This window comes from Aureobasidium subglaciale (assembly GCF_000721755.1).
Source record: "Aureobasidium subglaciale EXF-2481 unplaced genomic scaffold scaffold_24, whole genome shotgun sequence".
Lineage (NCBI taxonomy): Eukaryota > Fungi > Ascomycota > Dothideomycetes > Dothideales > Saccotheciaceae > Aureobasidium > Aureobasidium subglaciale.
In genome coordinates, this window is record NW_013566971.1 from 167,886 (window position 1) to 184,094 (window position 16,209).

General features: G+C 50.5%; 7 protein-coding genes across 7 annotated transcripts; 4 read left to right on the forward strand and 3 right to left on the reverse strand.

Moving 5' to 3' along the window:
- The first annotated feature begins 885 nt into the window (after nucleotides 1-885).
- Nucleotides 886-3,334, forward strand: AUEXF2481DRAFT_443316 (uncharacterized protein). The gene is made up of 3 exons (XM_013485132.1): nucleotides 886-1,714; nucleotides 1,766-2,071; nucleotides 2,122-3,334. Exons 1-3 carry the CDS (start codon nucleotides 1,159-1,161, stop codon nucleotides 3,021-3,023), a joined length of 1,764 nt encoding a protein of 587 aa, XP_013340586.1. The 5' UTR covers nucleotides 886-1,158; the 3' UTR covers nucleotides 3,024-3,334.
- Nucleotides 3,335-3,565: 231 nt separating this feature from the next.
- AUEXF2481DRAFT_43447 (uncharacterized protein) lies at nucleotides 3,566-5,224 on the reverse strand. The gene has a single exon (XM_013485065.1). The coding sequence runs from the start codon at nucleotides 5,185-5,187 to the stop codon at nucleotides 3,646-3,648; it is 1,542 nt and encodes a 513-aa protein (XP_013340519.1). The 5' UTR covers nucleotides 5,188-5,224; the 3' UTR covers nucleotides 3,566-3,645.
- Nucleotides 5,225-5,443: 219 nt separating this feature from the next.
- On the forward strand, nucleotides 5,444-6,097 carry AUEXF2481DRAFT_8015 (uncharacterized protein; the record flags this gene model as incomplete). The annotated part of the gene is made up of 3 exons (XM_013485018.1): nucleotides 5,444-5,601; nucleotides 5,799-5,951; nucleotides 6,049-6,097. 3 exons carry the CDS (start codon nucleotides 5,444-5,446, stop codon nucleotides 6,095-6,097), a joined length of 360 nt encoding a protein of 119 aa, XP_013340472.1.
- A 209-nt stretch (nucleotides 6,098-6,306) lies between these two features.
- On the reverse strand, nucleotides 6,307-8,772 carry AUEXF2481DRAFT_443185 (uncharacterized protein). Its single transcript, XM_013485133.1, has 2 exons — nucleotides 8,560-8,772; nucleotides 6,307-8,496 (listed from the first exon to the last, which is right to left on the reverse strand). Exons 1-2 carry the CDS (start codon nucleotides 8,609-8,611, stop codon nucleotides 6,395-6,397), a joined length of 2,154 nt encoding a protein of 717 aa, XP_013340587.1. The 5' UTR covers nucleotides 8,612-8,772; the 3' UTR covers nucleotides 6,307-6,394.
- A 134-nt stretch (nucleotides 8,773-8,906) lies between these two features.
- AUEXF2481DRAFT_43449 (uncharacterized protein) lies at nucleotides 8,907-10,509 on the forward strand. The gene has a single exon (XM_013485066.1). The coding sequence runs from the start codon at nucleotides 9,082-9,084 to the stop codon at nucleotides 10,378-10,380; it is 1,299 nt and encodes a 432-aa protein (XP_013340520.1). The 5' UTR covers nucleotides 8,907-9,081; the 3' UTR covers nucleotides 10,381-10,509.
- Nucleotides 10,510-11,805: 1,296 nt separating this feature from the next.
- Nucleotides 11,806-13,998, forward strand: AUEXF2481DRAFT_43452 (uncharacterized protein). The gene is made up of 2 exons (XM_013485067.1): nucleotides 11,806-13,378; nucleotides 13,444-13,998. Exons 1-2 carry the CDS (start codon nucleotides 11,846-11,848, stop codon nucleotides 13,867-13,869), a joined length of 1,959 nt encoding a protein of 652 aa, XP_013340521.1. The 5' UTR covers nucleotides 11,806-11,845; the 3' UTR covers nucleotides 13,870-13,998.
- Nucleotides 13,999-14,708: 710 nt separating this feature from the next.
- On the reverse strand, nucleotides 14,709-15,956 carry AUEXF2481DRAFT_32529 (uncharacterized protein; the record flags this gene model as incomplete). The annotated part of the gene is made up of 2 exons (XM_013485036.1): nucleotides 14,709-15,268; nucleotides 15,440-15,956. The coding sequence occupies 2 exons, from the start codon at nucleotides 15,954-15,956 to the stop codon at nucleotides 14,709-14,711; spliced, it is 1,077 nt and encodes a 358-aa protein (XP_013340490.1).
- Between the last annotated feature and the right edge of the window lie 253 nt (nucleotides 15,957-16,209).

Here is a 16,209-nt window from a genome sequence, read left to right on the forward strand (position 1 = left end):
GCCGAACCGTAGATTAATCTGGAAAATCATTACCAGTGATGGCTAGGAGATCGATCAAGAGTCTATGGGCGGTGCTGGCGACTACCTATCTCCGAATCTACAAGACAATGTCGTAGTTCTCGAAGACCGCAGGGGCAATTGCTCAAGTTCGGTGGCGATGTCTAGATCGGAAGGTTCTTCACTCAACCATAACAGGAAGCTGCTTCATCTTTACTCTATGGAGTGGTGTACGGCTTCCAGGCAATTAGTTGACATTGAATACTTTCGGATGATGGAAAGCACGGCAGCGAGGAAGGAGTGGTCCGAAATCGGAGTTGTGGACGCCGGGTGCGTGCTCTGCCTTCTTGCCAACCTTGACTTCCAGTACCTCACACTTGCACACTTGGCTCCACGAACAAGCTTTCGTCTTCACCTATGCTTGTACCTCACGAGTTCCTGAGTCTACAGTCGATACGTGCACCGTGTGGCTGCGAATCGTAGCTCTGAAAAGCGCCAGACAATTATGCGAGATCTTGCCTGGGTGGGGCTTCGGTAAGAGGCTTGAACACAACTTGTCAGCTCATTCACGCAGTGATACGACCACCAAGTATGGACTAGCTATGTATCCAATCAGATCACCTAAGATCATCTCGCATCAGCTCCGTGGCTACTAAGAATACACACCACGTTGGAAGTTACGGGTAAGCCGTGCGACACAGCCGCTCGTGTAAAGTACCATCTAGAGAAGCTACAGACAGCAGGATCAAGGACTGCCAACCAATATCGAAAATGATGATCCAACAGCTTACCAGCTCTATACTGTCTCCTTCTTCTGACGCACCAAGACGTTCGTCTGCTGACCATTTGTGAAAGGTACAGTGATTTCTCAGAATACACCTTTACCATTCTCCTATAATATTTGGATCTCGAGAAAGCTGACTAGCACCGGCTGCGAGGTCAGGACAAAAAACATGAAAATAGCAAAATGTCCTCTAAGTCAATCGGTATTTTGTACGGCCGAACAGGCGATACACAGTTGCAGAGAGCGGGCCAAACATTTAGGCGCACAAAAGATCCTTTATATCGCTTGACTTGCCTACACTTGCGCCGTTACTGCGAAACGACACATGCGACGGGATACATACCAAGGACGCACCAACATATCCAAGACATAGAACCATGGGCGGACATTCGCCTTACCCGCAACACATGGCGGATGACCTCCACCATGCAGAGCGGATGCCTGCAGACTCTTCTAGCGAGGCGTTCTCCTTTGACGAAAACCGCGTCTCGAGGACCAATTTCAGTCGCTCCGAAACGACTCTCGGACAGGTCTCTAACTACCCACATACGCCCATCGGCCAGGCCGTCTCTTTCGACTTCAACCTCAACAACCTCTCAGCGAATACAGACAAAGCACGCCCCTCTCATGGCCGTGCCTCAGATGAGGCTATAACGCCAGTGAATGGTGAGCCCCGGATCGAGAAGAGTGATCTCTCCGCGCCTCCCCAATTTCTCGAGACACAGGTAGAGGCCAAGCTTGATACCCGCGAGTTCCTCTTCATCGTCACCGTCTGTATGGCTCAGTTCCTCACTCTTGGCGGTCTTGGTCAGTCGGTCGCACCACTTTTCATCATTGGCAAAGACTTGGGTGTTGCCGATACAGATCTGGGAACATTGAGTTGGTACACTGCGGCATTCAGCTTGACTGTCGGTGCATTCATTCTGCCAGCTGGTAATATCTGTCCGCACTCCGTACTCTTGATCAGACACTGACTGAAAGCAGGTCGGTTGGGAGATATGTATGGACATAAGAAGATGTTCATTGTAGGCTGGATATGGTATGCCGTAACGTCGATCATCGTAGGCTTCAGCTATGCTGCCAAATCCCACGGTTCTGTGATGCTCAGTGTTACACGCGGCTTCCAGGGCATAGGACCCGCCATTTTGGTGCCGAATGCCATGGCCCTTGTCGGCACCACATTTCCCATGGGCTTGAAACGCAACATGGTCTTTTCGGCGTTCGGCGCCTGCGGTCCTACTGGTTTCGTATTCGGCGCCATCTTCTCTGCCCTGTTGTCACAATTTGCATGTAAGTCTTTGAACTCGGTCCATGAAGAACATGCAAGCTGACGTAGATAGGGTGGCCTTGGGCTTTCTGGGTACTCGCAATAGTCTGCGTTGGTATGGCAGTCTTGTCCTTCGTGGTCATACCAGCTCCGATTCCCCGAGGAGTAAACACTTCGACGTTCGATTTTGCAGGTGCTTGCACTGGTGTTTCTGGGCTGGTTCTGTTCAACTTTGCCCTCAACCAAGCACCTGTCGTAGGTTGGAACAAGACATACATTCCTTTCACCCTGGGCATTGGGGTGATGTTGCTCATTGCTTTTATCTATCTTGAGATGAACCACGCACAACAAGCCTTGGTGCCCATCCGAGGTCTTAGCAAAGAGGCTGTGCTAGCACTCTCGTGTATCGCTGCTGGCTGGAGCAGCCATGGTATCTGGCTCTTCTACCTATTTCAGTTTGTGCAGCGGTTCCGCGGCTCGAGCGCCATCGCCGCTGCTGCACAGATCTCCCCCGTCGCCATCACGGGTGTCGGCTTCGCCATGTCTGCCGGCTGGCTGGCCAGAAAGTTCAGGACATCGTATATCATGTTGTGTGCCATGCTTGGCTTCTTCATCGGCACACTGTTTCTCGCTTTCGTGCCAGTACATCAGACCTACTGGGTCCTCACACTCTGGAGTGTGGTCATCATGCCCATCGGCATGAACTGGAGTTTCCCGTCCGGCACAATCTTGCTCAGCAATGCGATGGCCAAGGAACACCAAGGTATCGCCGCCAGTTTGGTGTCTACAGTGGTCAACTACAGCATCTCCATCGGGCTAGGCATTGCAGGTACCGTTGAGCGATATATGAGTCAGAAGCATGGACCGCTATGGGGGATCCGAGGGGCTTGGTGTCTCGCACTCGGTCTTGATGCCATCGGCGTCGGCATTGCGGTATATTTCGTCGTGATATCACGAAGAAAGCCACCGTCATAGAAAAAAGACAAGGCCCTATGGCGATCATCACCAGAGAAAAGACACAGAGCCTCATTTCCATCGGTCTATTTTCTCATCGCCAAGCTCCGTGTCTGCATTTATTGTATTGTCCAGAGGGTAGCAATGTTGAGTCTATATGGTGTAGTTGGTGTGATTAGCACGCTACGCAATGCCCATCCACGGATTTCTCAGAAGTCGAGGCTCTCCTCTCGAAACGTCCGAAATGCTGTGATACCCTTAGTGTATTCAAGCCCATTTCAAAACGCCGTCTGACCCGATGTCATGGCCTTGAGTCCCACACATGGAACGATGCTGCATGCAAAACGAGGCTCTGCAAGACTCCCTCTCCCGTGGTGTTTCGCTGCACAATGATGTATACTTTGCATCATCCTCTTATGGGCCTTGCCTTGTATCTACAACCCCCAATCCGAATTCCTCAAGCAGAAAATAAATGAATCGCAGAACAGATCACTGATATGTCTGACTCATTTAGCCACAGTACATAGGATGATACCATTGTCAATAAGGAAGAGGAAGCTTTTTTCCAAGTGAACCCGAAAAATACGTCTTTGATTCCTGACGACTATTAATCTGCTTCCAAGCCTATCGAAAATCTTTCTAATTAAACCTCTTTATCCTTGATCTCCTGCAACCTCTTCAACTCATGTTGCTGTTCTTCTTGCTTATTCTCCTCTTCTGCATCTTCTTCCTCTTGTTCCTCTACCTCTTCCACATGATCGTTTTCCTCATCAGCATCTCCCTCGTCATCTTCCTCCCCACCTTCCCCGGCATAGCCCTTCAATTGCCCTCCCTTTCTCTTGGGAATAACCTTCATAAACGCCTCACCCCAATCCCCACATTCCAGCCATCTCAACATAATCTCATGCACATGGTTTGTAGTAAGCACTTTTCTGCTCGCCATGGCTAGGTAGTCTCCAATGGGCAAGCGAGCGGTTTTGATACCGGCGGCTTGGGCGCGGGCGGCACAGATTCCCTTTTCGCGGTTCTTGTCTACGAGGCCGCCGATTATGTAGGTGCTGAAGGGTTTTAGCTCGGTGAGGGTGTGGTCAGAGTCGGCGGAGAGGTAGATTGTTTCGGCTTGGGCGTGGAGGGCTGAGAGGTCTGCTGGGGGTAGTGATGAGGGTTTCATGTAGACGGGTTGTTTGTTCTTGGGAGTTGTGGGTTTGGCGGCTTGAGGGTTTGTGTCTTCGGGTTTGGTGTGCTCGGTTTTGTTGACGTCCTCGGTTTGGTCATCCTCGGTTTTCGTTTCAGCTCCTCCATTGGCATCAGTGCTGGGTTGGCTGGTGGCGGTTACTTGTGCTTCCTCGATGGCGGCGGGTTGAGCGGGCACGTATTTCCCAAACACACCCGCCAACTTCCCACCCTTCTTGTCGTCATTCATCCACTCCTTTGCCTTTTCACTCGCAAGCACAAAATCCTCATCCAAAAACCTGACCCCCTTCCAATTCAAATAACTCTTATTCAACACACCATCAAACCTCTCCCTCAAAAGTCCATTGAAGCTGCAAATGGCAAGATGAGCTCTAAACGGGGCATTCTTATTATCAGAATAACACCTCGTAAGCTGACCTCCCAAAGAAATACGTTCATTATCCCTCATCAAAGCGTCGAAATCGCAATCGATAAGAAGAGTTATGGGAAGCATTGTAGGACGCACCCAAGTCTTTTGCTTTTGCAAAAAGGCATCTGGGTTTGTGCGGCGTTCTTCGCGTTTACGTTCTTTTTTGGCTTGATTCTTTTCTTTGCGCCAGATTTTCCGGTCTTCTTTTTTGGCGTCCCATTCTGCTTGTTTGCGAAGTTTCTTTTGCATTGATTTTGAGATTGGGGGAGTGGTTGCTTCAGTGGTGGTTGTGGATGCTGTTGTAGGTTGAAGAGGTGTATTTTCGAGGGGCGCGGTGGCAGTGGGTGCGGAAGGAGTTGTAGTTGTTGTTGCGCCAGCGGAGGAGAGGCTTGGTGGTTGGACTGATGAGGTGGACTCGGTGGCATCAGTTATCTGTTGTGTGGTGGTAGCGTGTGGTGGTGATGGGATACCAGCATCCGGGGCAGCGTCTTGCATAGCGGCATCTGAATTCTGAGGCAGCGAATCGCGGTCATGATGACTGCCGAGCTTGCGGATCTTGGCCGGTCGCTCGTCGGATTCCATGTTTTCGTGGTGCTTTGATGTGTGTGTTTTGCGAAGCTCTTGCGATTGCTCTGGTGGGGGAAAAGTTCAAGTTGCTCGAGTCATGGCCTGTGCCCCGCCCGAGTCAAGCGCCAAGCTTTCACAATGCACCTCTCGTCGCAAGCCAGCAAGGTCAGCATAGACTATCACCAAACTAAACACCAGCGAATCACTCATCCACCATTCAATCGCCGTCGCAACCTCTTTCCCACACTCTCACACGCAAACACCGCCCATCATGCCTCAGGATATGCCGCCCACCGGCGGCTACGAGCCCGTTCAATACAAGCGCAACCTGCCCGCTCGTGGTTTCCGTCCCGCTACCTACCTCGTCCTCGTCGGCGCCATCTGCACCTACGGCTTCTGGCGCGTCGGCCAAGGTATCCGCGAGCAAAAGTATGACTACCCTCACCCTCTCAACCCACAGCTTGGAACCACCACCCCCCATCGGAAGAACACGCGCAAAAGAGCTTGGAAACCAGCCCTGAGAAAGAGAGACACAAGAGCAAGGAAAAATACAAGACACACGAACGTTTGCGAATAGGAAATAGGAACATTCTGCTGACATACCCCTCTTTTTCTCTCCTTCACAGTGAACTCGCACGCGAAAAGATGTGGTCCCGTATCCACATTATCCCCATGCTGCAAGCAGAAGAAGACCGCGATCAAGTTCGTCGTCACCTTGCCGACAAGGCCCGCGAGAGAGAATTGCTCGGTGCAGAAACCAAAGTCTATCACAGTGATCGGTACGTTTTCTCTTGACATTACCTTTTCCTGAATCTCTTCGGATAGGGAGAACAGGGCTTGGTGAGAGAGAGTTGGAATGCTGATGTGATGCAATAGCTTCGTTCGCCCGACATTTGCCGTTACTCCTAATGAGGTTACCAAATAAACGTAGTAATGCTCTGGATGTGTGAGGAGAAGAAGGGACCGCAGGGACCGTGGGAGTGACGAGGTTTGACTGCATGAAGGCAGTGATGGGTCGAGAGAAGGGGTGGGTATTGCATTCGTCATGGCAAAAGGAGCTCATGAACAAGAATTATAAGCCGTTAGGAGCGGCTCCCCATAGCATACGTGGGTTTTTCGAAATAATCATGTACAAATCATGCTTTCCTTCCCTTGCGCTTTCCATTCATGCTATTCAATCCTGTACCGGCCATGCAATCAACATCAACCATCTCCAAACGCCTCATGCAGCATTTCTGGCGCCAAAGTTTCTCGGCAAGTGTCGCACTCTCCACTCCTTTTCTCCCAAGCCCAAGCCCATATCTGTCGCGTCCCTTTGAGCGACATAAGGTCTACGAGTCTTGTCCTTCAATAAACTCAACACTTCCTGTCTCTTCACTCTCTGTGCATTTCCGCTATACACGTCCTCCAAGAACACCCAACCAGAACTGTCGAATTTACCTCTGACCAACACAGTCTTTGAGCCCTGCAAGTTTTTAATTTGCTTGACAGACATTGGTGTAAGGAGTTGAAGTTCCTGTCTCGCTACATCGATACCACGGATAATTGCAAGGCCTTTACAGCATGAGAAGCGGGGGTCGAGTGGTTGAATCAAGCCACTGTTATCAGCGCGAAGGTATGGCAGACCTTCGGGTGTTCTGCCGACTCTTTCTGTCATGTGCTCGCCCATTTCTGCTGCTGAAGCTGAGGGCACGTGAGGAGGTCTGTATTGTACCGTTGCGTATGCTTCGTCTGACTCTACTTCGCAGATGGCTACCATCATACCATCGAGTATTGACGCCAGAAAGTCTGGGTTCACTGCCTCGCCGTAGGACATGATCGAAGAGATGCCAGAGTTCTCACCGTTGTACCTCACGTGCCAGGGGTGAAGCTGTGACAGCGTCTTGTCCGTCCATGCCGAAAGTCCTGCGGAGGGAGGCAGGGAGTGGAAGTAAGACATTGCTTGCATAGCACGTAGCTCGGCACTCGTACGAGACTGAGCAGGCTTGTGTCTGGGTGGAATCATCAACACCTTCGCCATCGGCAGTGTAGCCTCGATACATGCGACAGTCTCCCTTTCCATAGGCTCCATGAGCACAACATCAGTCAGAGGAAACTGTTGTACCAGCTCCATCATAGCAGAGACTGCAGAGCCAAGCACCCAACCAGAACAGTTCATCACCAGTGGTGCTCCAGGGAAGTCCTCAAGTGCACTAAAGTACGCGTCACGCAAATCCATGGCACAAGCCAGAAAATGGACAGAATCATCCCGCGGTGAATTGGCTGCGATCGTATGCGATCGGATAGCCCTGCAAGATGAACTGACATGACCAGAGGGATGCGTATAGTTGGGACCAAGAACAGGCGACCGGACCTGTACAAGAGACATCTGGCCAGGTGCAGAGTACTCGGGTTGTCCAGGATCAAGATCCAGCCAGAAGCATGAGGTCGACGCTGTAGCCTTGGAGGCTGTCAGGAAGGTGTTGATGATCCATTTGCATATGGTCGATTTGCCAGATCCCTTTGGACCAGATACCATGATGACCGAACTTGGGTGAGTTGCCGTTGGCTTGCTCAGGACTCTGTTCAAAGTGACTTGGCAATCTTGCTCCACCTCGAGCGCTGTCACAGCACGTTTCAAGGGATCGTCTGAAGAGCTGCGAAGCAGAGCAAACGATTTGGTTTCGGCGTCAGGTTGTTGTGTCTCCTTGGGAGTCTGCGCGTGCCATAGCTTTGTCCATAGGGGAGAGACTTTGCTCAACGGTCCAAGCGAAGGTGTGGTAGATATGATGTCGATCTCCGCAGGACCACCCTTCGCCGTCACCACGGGTAGCGCATGTGTAGAGGGTGCATAAACTCGGTGGGTTTTCGAGCCCGATCTAAGTATAGCACCATATATCATAACATAGCCAGAGTTGACTCGTAAATCATACTCTCCAACAAAAGTAGCAGTCTCTCCAGCTTCCAGTTTTAGGCTCAGCATCTTCGATGTGTCTGCGAGAATACATTGCTCATCCGGTGGTAAATTTGACAATTTGCAAGGTTGATCGGTCTTGTAAGATGATGTGCTATTGTAAGCATGGTGATAATTGGCTTCAAAATCAGTATCATCCTCTTCATCGTCGCTAGATGCATGCTCATCAAGCTCTTGAGATTTCGACAGAGGAAAACTCGACAGTAGTGTGGATAGTTGAGGGCTTCCAGTAACAGCACCATAGTTACCACCGTTGCGACGAGGGATTCCTACGGCTTCGGCAGCAGCGACTACACTCGCTTCTGATGGTTCATCAGGTGCTATTTGAATCGCGGCTTTTGCCTTTGCAGCAGCGAACGCGCTTAGACGGGCTATCAGATCTGTCAGTACAATGAAGGGAGAATAATCATAAGATGAGGTTTGCATGGACTTACGCTGTGTGCTGGTTGCAGGAAATGCATCCTGTGCTTTCCTTTTCTGCTGCATGATAATTCTTTTTGCAGGGAAAACTCTCGATGTTCCTTCCGAGAAGTGTTTGCGTACTATTTGTTGCGCGTCTGCACTTGATCGATGACTTGAGGTCAATGGATACAGTAGATGCGTGATGAATATTCATACACGACAAATTCGATGGAAAAGAATTGTTTCGAGGATATAAATCGTTCAAAAGAAAAAGATGCTAGCCTTGCCCTTGGTCGGAGTTGAAGGCGGAGTTGAGGATCTTGGCGGTCTGTTGCGAAGCTTGCGCCAAAAATTATTTCCAATTCAAGACCATCTTTTTCCGCATACCATTCTTCAGGTCAGACTCGTGAGGGTCGACTGCAAATCACCCACTAACAATTCCCGGCCACCATTAAATATCTCTCGATACCTTTAAACTGGAAATCAACGGTACCAGCCACATTACGAATCGCAAACACATGCTTGATTAGCATCAATAATCACTATCGAACGACATGCCCAAGGTCAAGGAGACGAGGGTTGCCCTGAAGGGCGAGAACCCAAAGAAGGCACCCAAGATGTCCGAAACATTGCGCCCGGCTCCTCCACACAGCGAGGAAGTCAAGACAGTCAGCGACAGTGACGAGTCCGACAGCGACAGCAGCAGTGGTCACAGCAGCGGTAGCGAGAGTGACGCAGAGAAGCGCAAGAACACCAAGAAGCCCAAGGCCTCCAAGGTGAAAGAGACGGAACCAAACAGCCCTCCGGTACCTGAGGATAGCAGCGAAGAGGACAGCTCTGACTCGGATGCCGATCTGGCAGCGGCAGTCGCAAAGAACAAGGCTGGGCCCGCAAAAAAGACACCTGCTGCTGTGACGGCTAACGGTGCGGCATTGAAGACGAAAGCGACAGCCAAGTCGAACAAGAGCTCGGAGAAGGTCACCGAGTCGGATGACAGCAGCTCAGAGGAAGAGAGCGACAGTGATGTCGAGATGGGCGAGGCTGACAAGCCCGCTGCAGCACCGAGAGCTTCTGGACAAGCTGCCGAGCCAGCAGCAACAAGCATCGTGCCCCCTCAGCCTTTCAATCCTCCGCCAGGCTACAAGGTGCTCAACACAAAGTCGGCCCTCGCAAAGACCGTAAACACCATCTTCGACCCTTCTACCATCTCCTCGAAGCAAATCTGGCACATCACCGCTCCCTCGTCAGTGCCGCTCTCTGACATCAAGTCTGTTTCGCTATCCGCCATTCAATCTCACCAGACCATTCTCTCTCACGACGGAACCGACTACAATCTCGTCGAGGTTCCCACCAACAACGCACGCGTCCTCCTACCCTCCTCAAAGTCAGACGCCTACACGACCGTCGGTGTCCCCGTATCGAAGACCCTCCACCTCCAACAAACCATTCGCCTTCCCAACCTCTCTTCCTTCCAAACCGACCCCCTGACTGGCTCAAATGCCGCCGCAAACCTCAAGACCCCTGCCATAAGCACCCCTCGCCCCCAACCCAAAGGCATGAGAATGCGTTACAAGCCCCCAGGTTTCGGTCCTGAAGATCCCGGTCTCATCGGCTCCTCTGAAGACGAAAGCGACGCAAACGCAAAGCAAACGGCAAAAGAAGCCCGCAGCAAGCGCAAGCGCGACGAAAAGGATGCGGCAGAGGAGACTCCGAAAGACAAGAAGAGGAGAAAGGCAGCAGAGGCAGCTACAAAACTGACCGAAGGCACCAGAGCAGAAGTACCCGAGACAGCAGAGGAAAAGGCAAGAAAGAAGGCCGAGAGAAAGGAGAAGAAGAAGAAGGATAAGAAATAAATGGTGGTCCTTGCTTGCACATATCATGCGTGGAGTTATTTTTTTTTTGCTCTGACAAGATTTTCTGGGGATACAAAAGGGCGTTGTGACATTGTATGTAAGGCATATCAAAAAAGTGGGAAAGCATTGATTTTGTTCACCTAGGCTTATTCAACATCTCAACATTTTCTGCATTCTGCTACCCATCAGAGGCCACAGTGGGCTGTACAGACTAAATCATCGTCACCAGTCCTTACAAGCTTCCGTTTCCATCGCCTTGCTTTGGAGCGTATTGCGAGAACGGACAACCATATTCGCCTGACGTGCTTAGAGAAGGATCATACCTAAGAACCCTGAGCGAGACATACAATCCTCCCTCTGATTCAATCACCGACCCCATGCGCATCCGACGACGTACATCCGGTCAACGCACACTATACCCATCCTCGAGTCCTCGCGAAACTGTTACAGATGATCGGATCCTTGCCTTTCATCACGATGCAGAACTAGTGTCGGAGTCAAAAGACGAAGCGAGAGAGACGGAATGGTGTGTCGAGCACGGGAACAGTACATTAGTGCTAGCACGGTCATCTTCTTGACAACAGTCATCTAGAGGAGAGATGTTGAGCGGCAAGCCATTGTGCTGTGTAGTTCTGCCTTATATCAAGTTTGAACGCTTGCGTACCTAACGACGATTATCCGGTCAACGTACGCAGTCGAGCTCTTATAAATCACAGAATGCGGGACAATGATTAAGGAAGCTTGTGTATAGTCAAGACGGATGGTAATGATCAGTGTCGAGACACGGAGCAACGGAACATCTAGTCAAAGCACGCCATCCACTTACTAACGATGCAGTCGACGCTTAACGATCGACTGGTAGCTTGCGTGAAGTCATGATTGAGGGAACTGAACAGGTAGTCTCAGGCGATGGTCGACTTTACCTTCCGCCGCGGGCCGACTATTCGAGGTCGCGACCAGTGTGCCCAGAGTCAGGGGCTCCACGGCAGTGACACCAATTTCAAGGGACCATCCTAGGTATCCAGACCATAGGCGACGGCCATAGCGTGCGGCCAGTCGTTCTTCAATCAGTTGTCGTGAGGGGATGGCGTCTGTTGCACTCCTGGAAAGTCGAATTTGTTTATTTAAGGGACCACCATCATTACCCTCAAATGTACCATAGTGTGAGCCATACATAGGTGCGGATCGGATAGACGCTGTTCTTTCTCGATCATTCACATGAAAATCAATAGCTGCAGAAGTGACGGATCGTAGTGCAAAGTGTTGACGTGTGAGAAGAAGGTGAATATCATGTCAGGGTCATCAGGAGGCCGAAGTTCAACGACGCCACTTTATCCAAGTAGCACAGCCACTGCAGATCTCCCCAGCCACGTTTTGTCGCATGCTGATGATGAGACTATGATGCGCGATATCTAACATCTCCATCTCACACTAGTATCTGAATACACGTGAACAACATATTGACATGCCAGATGAGCATGATCAGAGCAGTCCAGGTGCCGCTGTCATAGCAGATCAGGCCGCCTTGGATCAAACAACGTCTCAAACACGGACGACATCTCCGGGCCCCAAAGACAAACAACATGGAGAAGAAGTGATGGAGGACTCTCGGGAAATTAGACCACCATTACCGCCTCGACCAACGAATCTGGACTTGCTGGAAGAGCGAGGTTCTGGGGGTTCAATTCGATTGCCGAAGCGCATGGCTTCACGGCCAAATCTCCAAGCTCGACCAACAACTGCAGTATCCTTGACAGACGTCCACACATCAAACAATTTCCAAGACCATGCATCACGCACACTTTCTCCTCCCAGCCGGCCTGTGTCTAGAAAACAGAGTACGGCGAACATGGACAGGTTTCGAAGTCGCGTGGGCAGTGATGCAGCTGAAACAAGTAGTGTCCGCAGCTACGCCAACACTCTCGGAACAAACGCAGAAATGGAAAGTCTTCTCGGTGACCCATTTCCCACAAGTCCAGCTTGGAAATCACTCAGTGCGCAGCTCGAAAAGGAAAACCCAATGGATCATGTCTTTGACGAGGATGATATCTTCAGCCTCCGAATGCATCATGAGTTTGACGAGTTGGAAGAGTTTAGAGCGAATGGCACGAATGAAGAGTTTTTGATGAATTCTTGGACATCAAAGTTGAAGCACTTTTTCATCCTTTCTTCGGCGGGTAAGCCTATCTGGAGTCGACATGGAGATGACCAGGTTATTGCCAATCATATTGGTATACTGCAGACGCTCATATCCTTCTACCAGGATGTCAACGATAATCTGCGAGGATTCACGGCTGGCAATGCGAGATTTGTGATCTTGTCAAAAGGTCACCTAAATCTGGCGGCTATCAGTAGACTCGGCGAGAGTGACTTGCAGCTCAAGACGCAGCTGGAATCTTTGTACATGCAGATCCTTTCGACGTTGACATTGCCGAGTATGGAGCGCATGTTCTCAAACAGACCTTCGACGGACTTGCGACGACCACTGCAAGGCACCGAAGTCTTGCTCGGAGCACTGGCAGATGGCTTCACAAGAGGATCACTACCGACTCTGCTGTCTGCTCTGGAATGTCTGAAGATACGCAAATCACACCGACAAGTCATCAATAACACGCTACTGAAGGTCAAATCACCAAATCTTCTCTACGGCCTTCTAGTGGCAGGTGGACGTTTAGTCAGTGTAGTGCGACCACGAAAACACTCTCTTCACCCTGGAGATCTTCAACTCATCTTCAACATGCTTTTCGAAGCTGGAAGTGTCAAAGCCGGTGGCGGTGAGAACTGGATCCCGCTGTGCCTCCCTGGCTTCAACAACACCGGGTTCTTGTACATGTATGTCAGTTTCCTGGACATTGGGGAAGACCACGCAAAAGTGTCAGAAGAGCGACCACAACCTTCTGCATCACCAAGAGACGACGATCAATTAGCCATCATCCTCATAAGCGCGGACAAAGAGGCCTTTTACGAATTACGCCAGATGCGCGACGACTTGATCGATGTAAGTCTTGGCCATTACCAACCCTTCCTGACAAACAAAAAACTGATCATGCTGTCTCTCAACAGCAATTAAACCAAAACAATAGCATGTCAATCCTCCGCACGGCAATCCACCACGGCCGCCCCTCCATCCCCTCCATCCTCCCCTCCTCCCCCCTCCTCCACTTCATCTACAAATCCCGCCCTCACGTCCAATTCTTCACTCCCTCCTTTTCCCCCAACTTCACCTCTCTAGTGCCCCATCGTCGTCTTGTCTCTCTATACTCGTCCTTGCATACTGCTGTGCATAACAAAACGGCAAGCCTAAAGGTTCACTACGCTTGTGCCAAGGATGCAGTGGCGCTTGGGTGGGTAGGGAGGGAATATGAGTTTTATGGTGTTGCGGGGGCTGGGGCTAGTAGAGAGGGGATGGCGAAGGCGGCGCAGGACGTTGTTAGGTATCTTAGGAGGGAGGAGGAGAGGGTGTTTATTATTGGCGGTGCTGTATTCTAGGTAGTTTATGTGTTGCTCATCATTGATATCGGCTGAGGATTTTTTTCTCGACTTTTGTGTCAACGCGTACAATTGGCACGGTCGTGTGCTTTGTGGAGTTTCGCGTCGTTTCGCCCTTCTTGTTCGTTGGACCTGCGAAAGACGGCTTTTAGAGTTGCGACGTGATAAGCCTCTGGTTGCAAGGTTTTTCTTGCTTGTACTTGATGAGGGAGAATGTGTCCCTTGGGCAGCTTTGACGGCTCGTTAGCCGCTCTATCTGCTGTGAGTCCATCTCGCTCATAAATAGTGCTATTAAATGGAAAGGGAACGATCGTATTTTTGCCAATACGATTAAAGGTCGGAGATGCAGGGCAAGCTGTCATGGTCATTAAAGAGATACTGGCACTCCTAGCTCGGATAGTCATGCGTGACCCTACAGTGAACACCATTGGTGAGCATCACTCTGGTAAGGTGAAAAGGTCTTGGAGATGAAAAGGAGATGGAAAGACTTCCATCAATCTAAGAGGGAAGAGAAGAAGATGGTGTAGATTCGTGTCGTAAATTCAGAAGAGGTATATGTGCCGCATCACCTTGCGGCGGAGTGTCTATCTCTTTGTAGGACTATGTGCCAAGGTTCCTTCCAAAGCCATCTCTTTCGTTGCAGGCTAAAAGTTAATTTTGAATTTGGATGCGAGATCTTCTCAGGGTATCTTTGTAACGAAAATGTTCTTTGCCCGCAGATGTTTTTCGTGTCAATGTTGACAGGGTAGAGGACACAGGACTTGTCCACAATAGGTTCTGAAGTGCTGGAGCAATGGATGACATGAGCTTTGTGTACGTGTAAATCATGCTTCTCCTGATCAGGGCTCTGCGTCAATGGTCTGATGCTTCTCTGACCAAGCGAGGCGCAGTACATCGTACAGGAAGAGAAATTGCGCTTCGCTCTGCACCATCATCATGCGCTGTCTCCTCATGGCATTGACAGTATCCAGAATCGGATCCTCGTCATCTGGCACTGATTCCAAGTTTCCACGGCTAAGATGAGCGAGAAGGAAGTCCAAGGCGATAAAAGTGCCTGATCTGCCGACTCCGGCTGAGCAGTGAACGATGCGAGGACTGGATCCTACTCCAGTAGGCTTGTGTGATTGAGCATCCAGGGAGAAGTGCGAACCACAAGGCACGTCAGCTGGCTTGTTGAGCTCTGCCGACTTCGCAACCAGATTGAGCATGGCGTTTCTGTTCTCGCCCTCCGGGACCGAGAAGTCTGGCCATCCGACGAACAAGAGGTGGCAGATATCTTTCTGTTGCCATTGGTCGTCCTCGGTAGAAGCAGATTTGTATTTGAGGCGCAAATGTCTGACAGTACAGCGGCATGCAGCGTCTTCCTCGGACGATAAGAGTTCGACCTGGCCCTCAAATCCTGGGGGAAGAAGACACGATCAGCATGATTCACAAGACGGGTAGCATAGTTCAATCGAATCTTGTAGCACAGTTCATCATCTTTGGAGTTGTCGTGGAGCACCAAAAGATGGCGCAACAATTGAGTCTCCCAACAAAGCCAAAGACTAAGAACTGTGAGCAAGCAACTCACCATCATCAAGATCTGGGTCCGGGTGAAGGTCAAGTGGCGTATCCTGGCTTTCGGGGAAGTACTTGAAGCACTTTTCGCGGCCAGACTCGTGCGTTTTTGTGAGCATGACGACAACAGCAGGGGCGTCAGACTCGGTTTCTTGAGCCAGCATACGGTAGAACTGAGAGGTGGAGGTGTCCTTCGGTCCCTGTGTGGCAATGTAATGACGAGGGCCTAGAGCAATGGGCGAGGCATTGATGTAATCGTTGAAGCCTTCTGCGACGTTCAACTTGACACGATTATCGGCGAAAGGCTCGACATTAATGTAGCGATTGCGATAAGCGATGTGATTGCCAGTCAGGCGAGTCCATTCCGTCTCTTTCTCAGGGTTGTCGTATTGCTCCGTGAGGCGTTCACGTTGTAGGTTCTCGATGTAGTTGAACTTGTTTACCAGAGTCGATCGATCTTGACGAAGGAATTGAGGGAGGGTCGAGGCTACGCCAGGTTGCGTTGGCGTTGAAGTGGAGCGAGTAGCCATGGCTCGTCTGATACCAGCGGATCGTCTTTCGAGAAACCTTTGTTGCTTATCGAGTAGGCGAATGCGCCGGGGTGATCTTGGATGAGCCAATTTGGCGAAGGGCGGGACAAGATATATAGCCGAATTCCCGAGTGAGAGTAGAAGCGAATGAGCTAGAAGCGAAGTCTTAGAAGAGTATAGATAGGAGTGATGGTGAAAGTGAAATGAGATTGCTTCGACTTGGACATTCGAGGCCGAAAGTATGAAACATGAC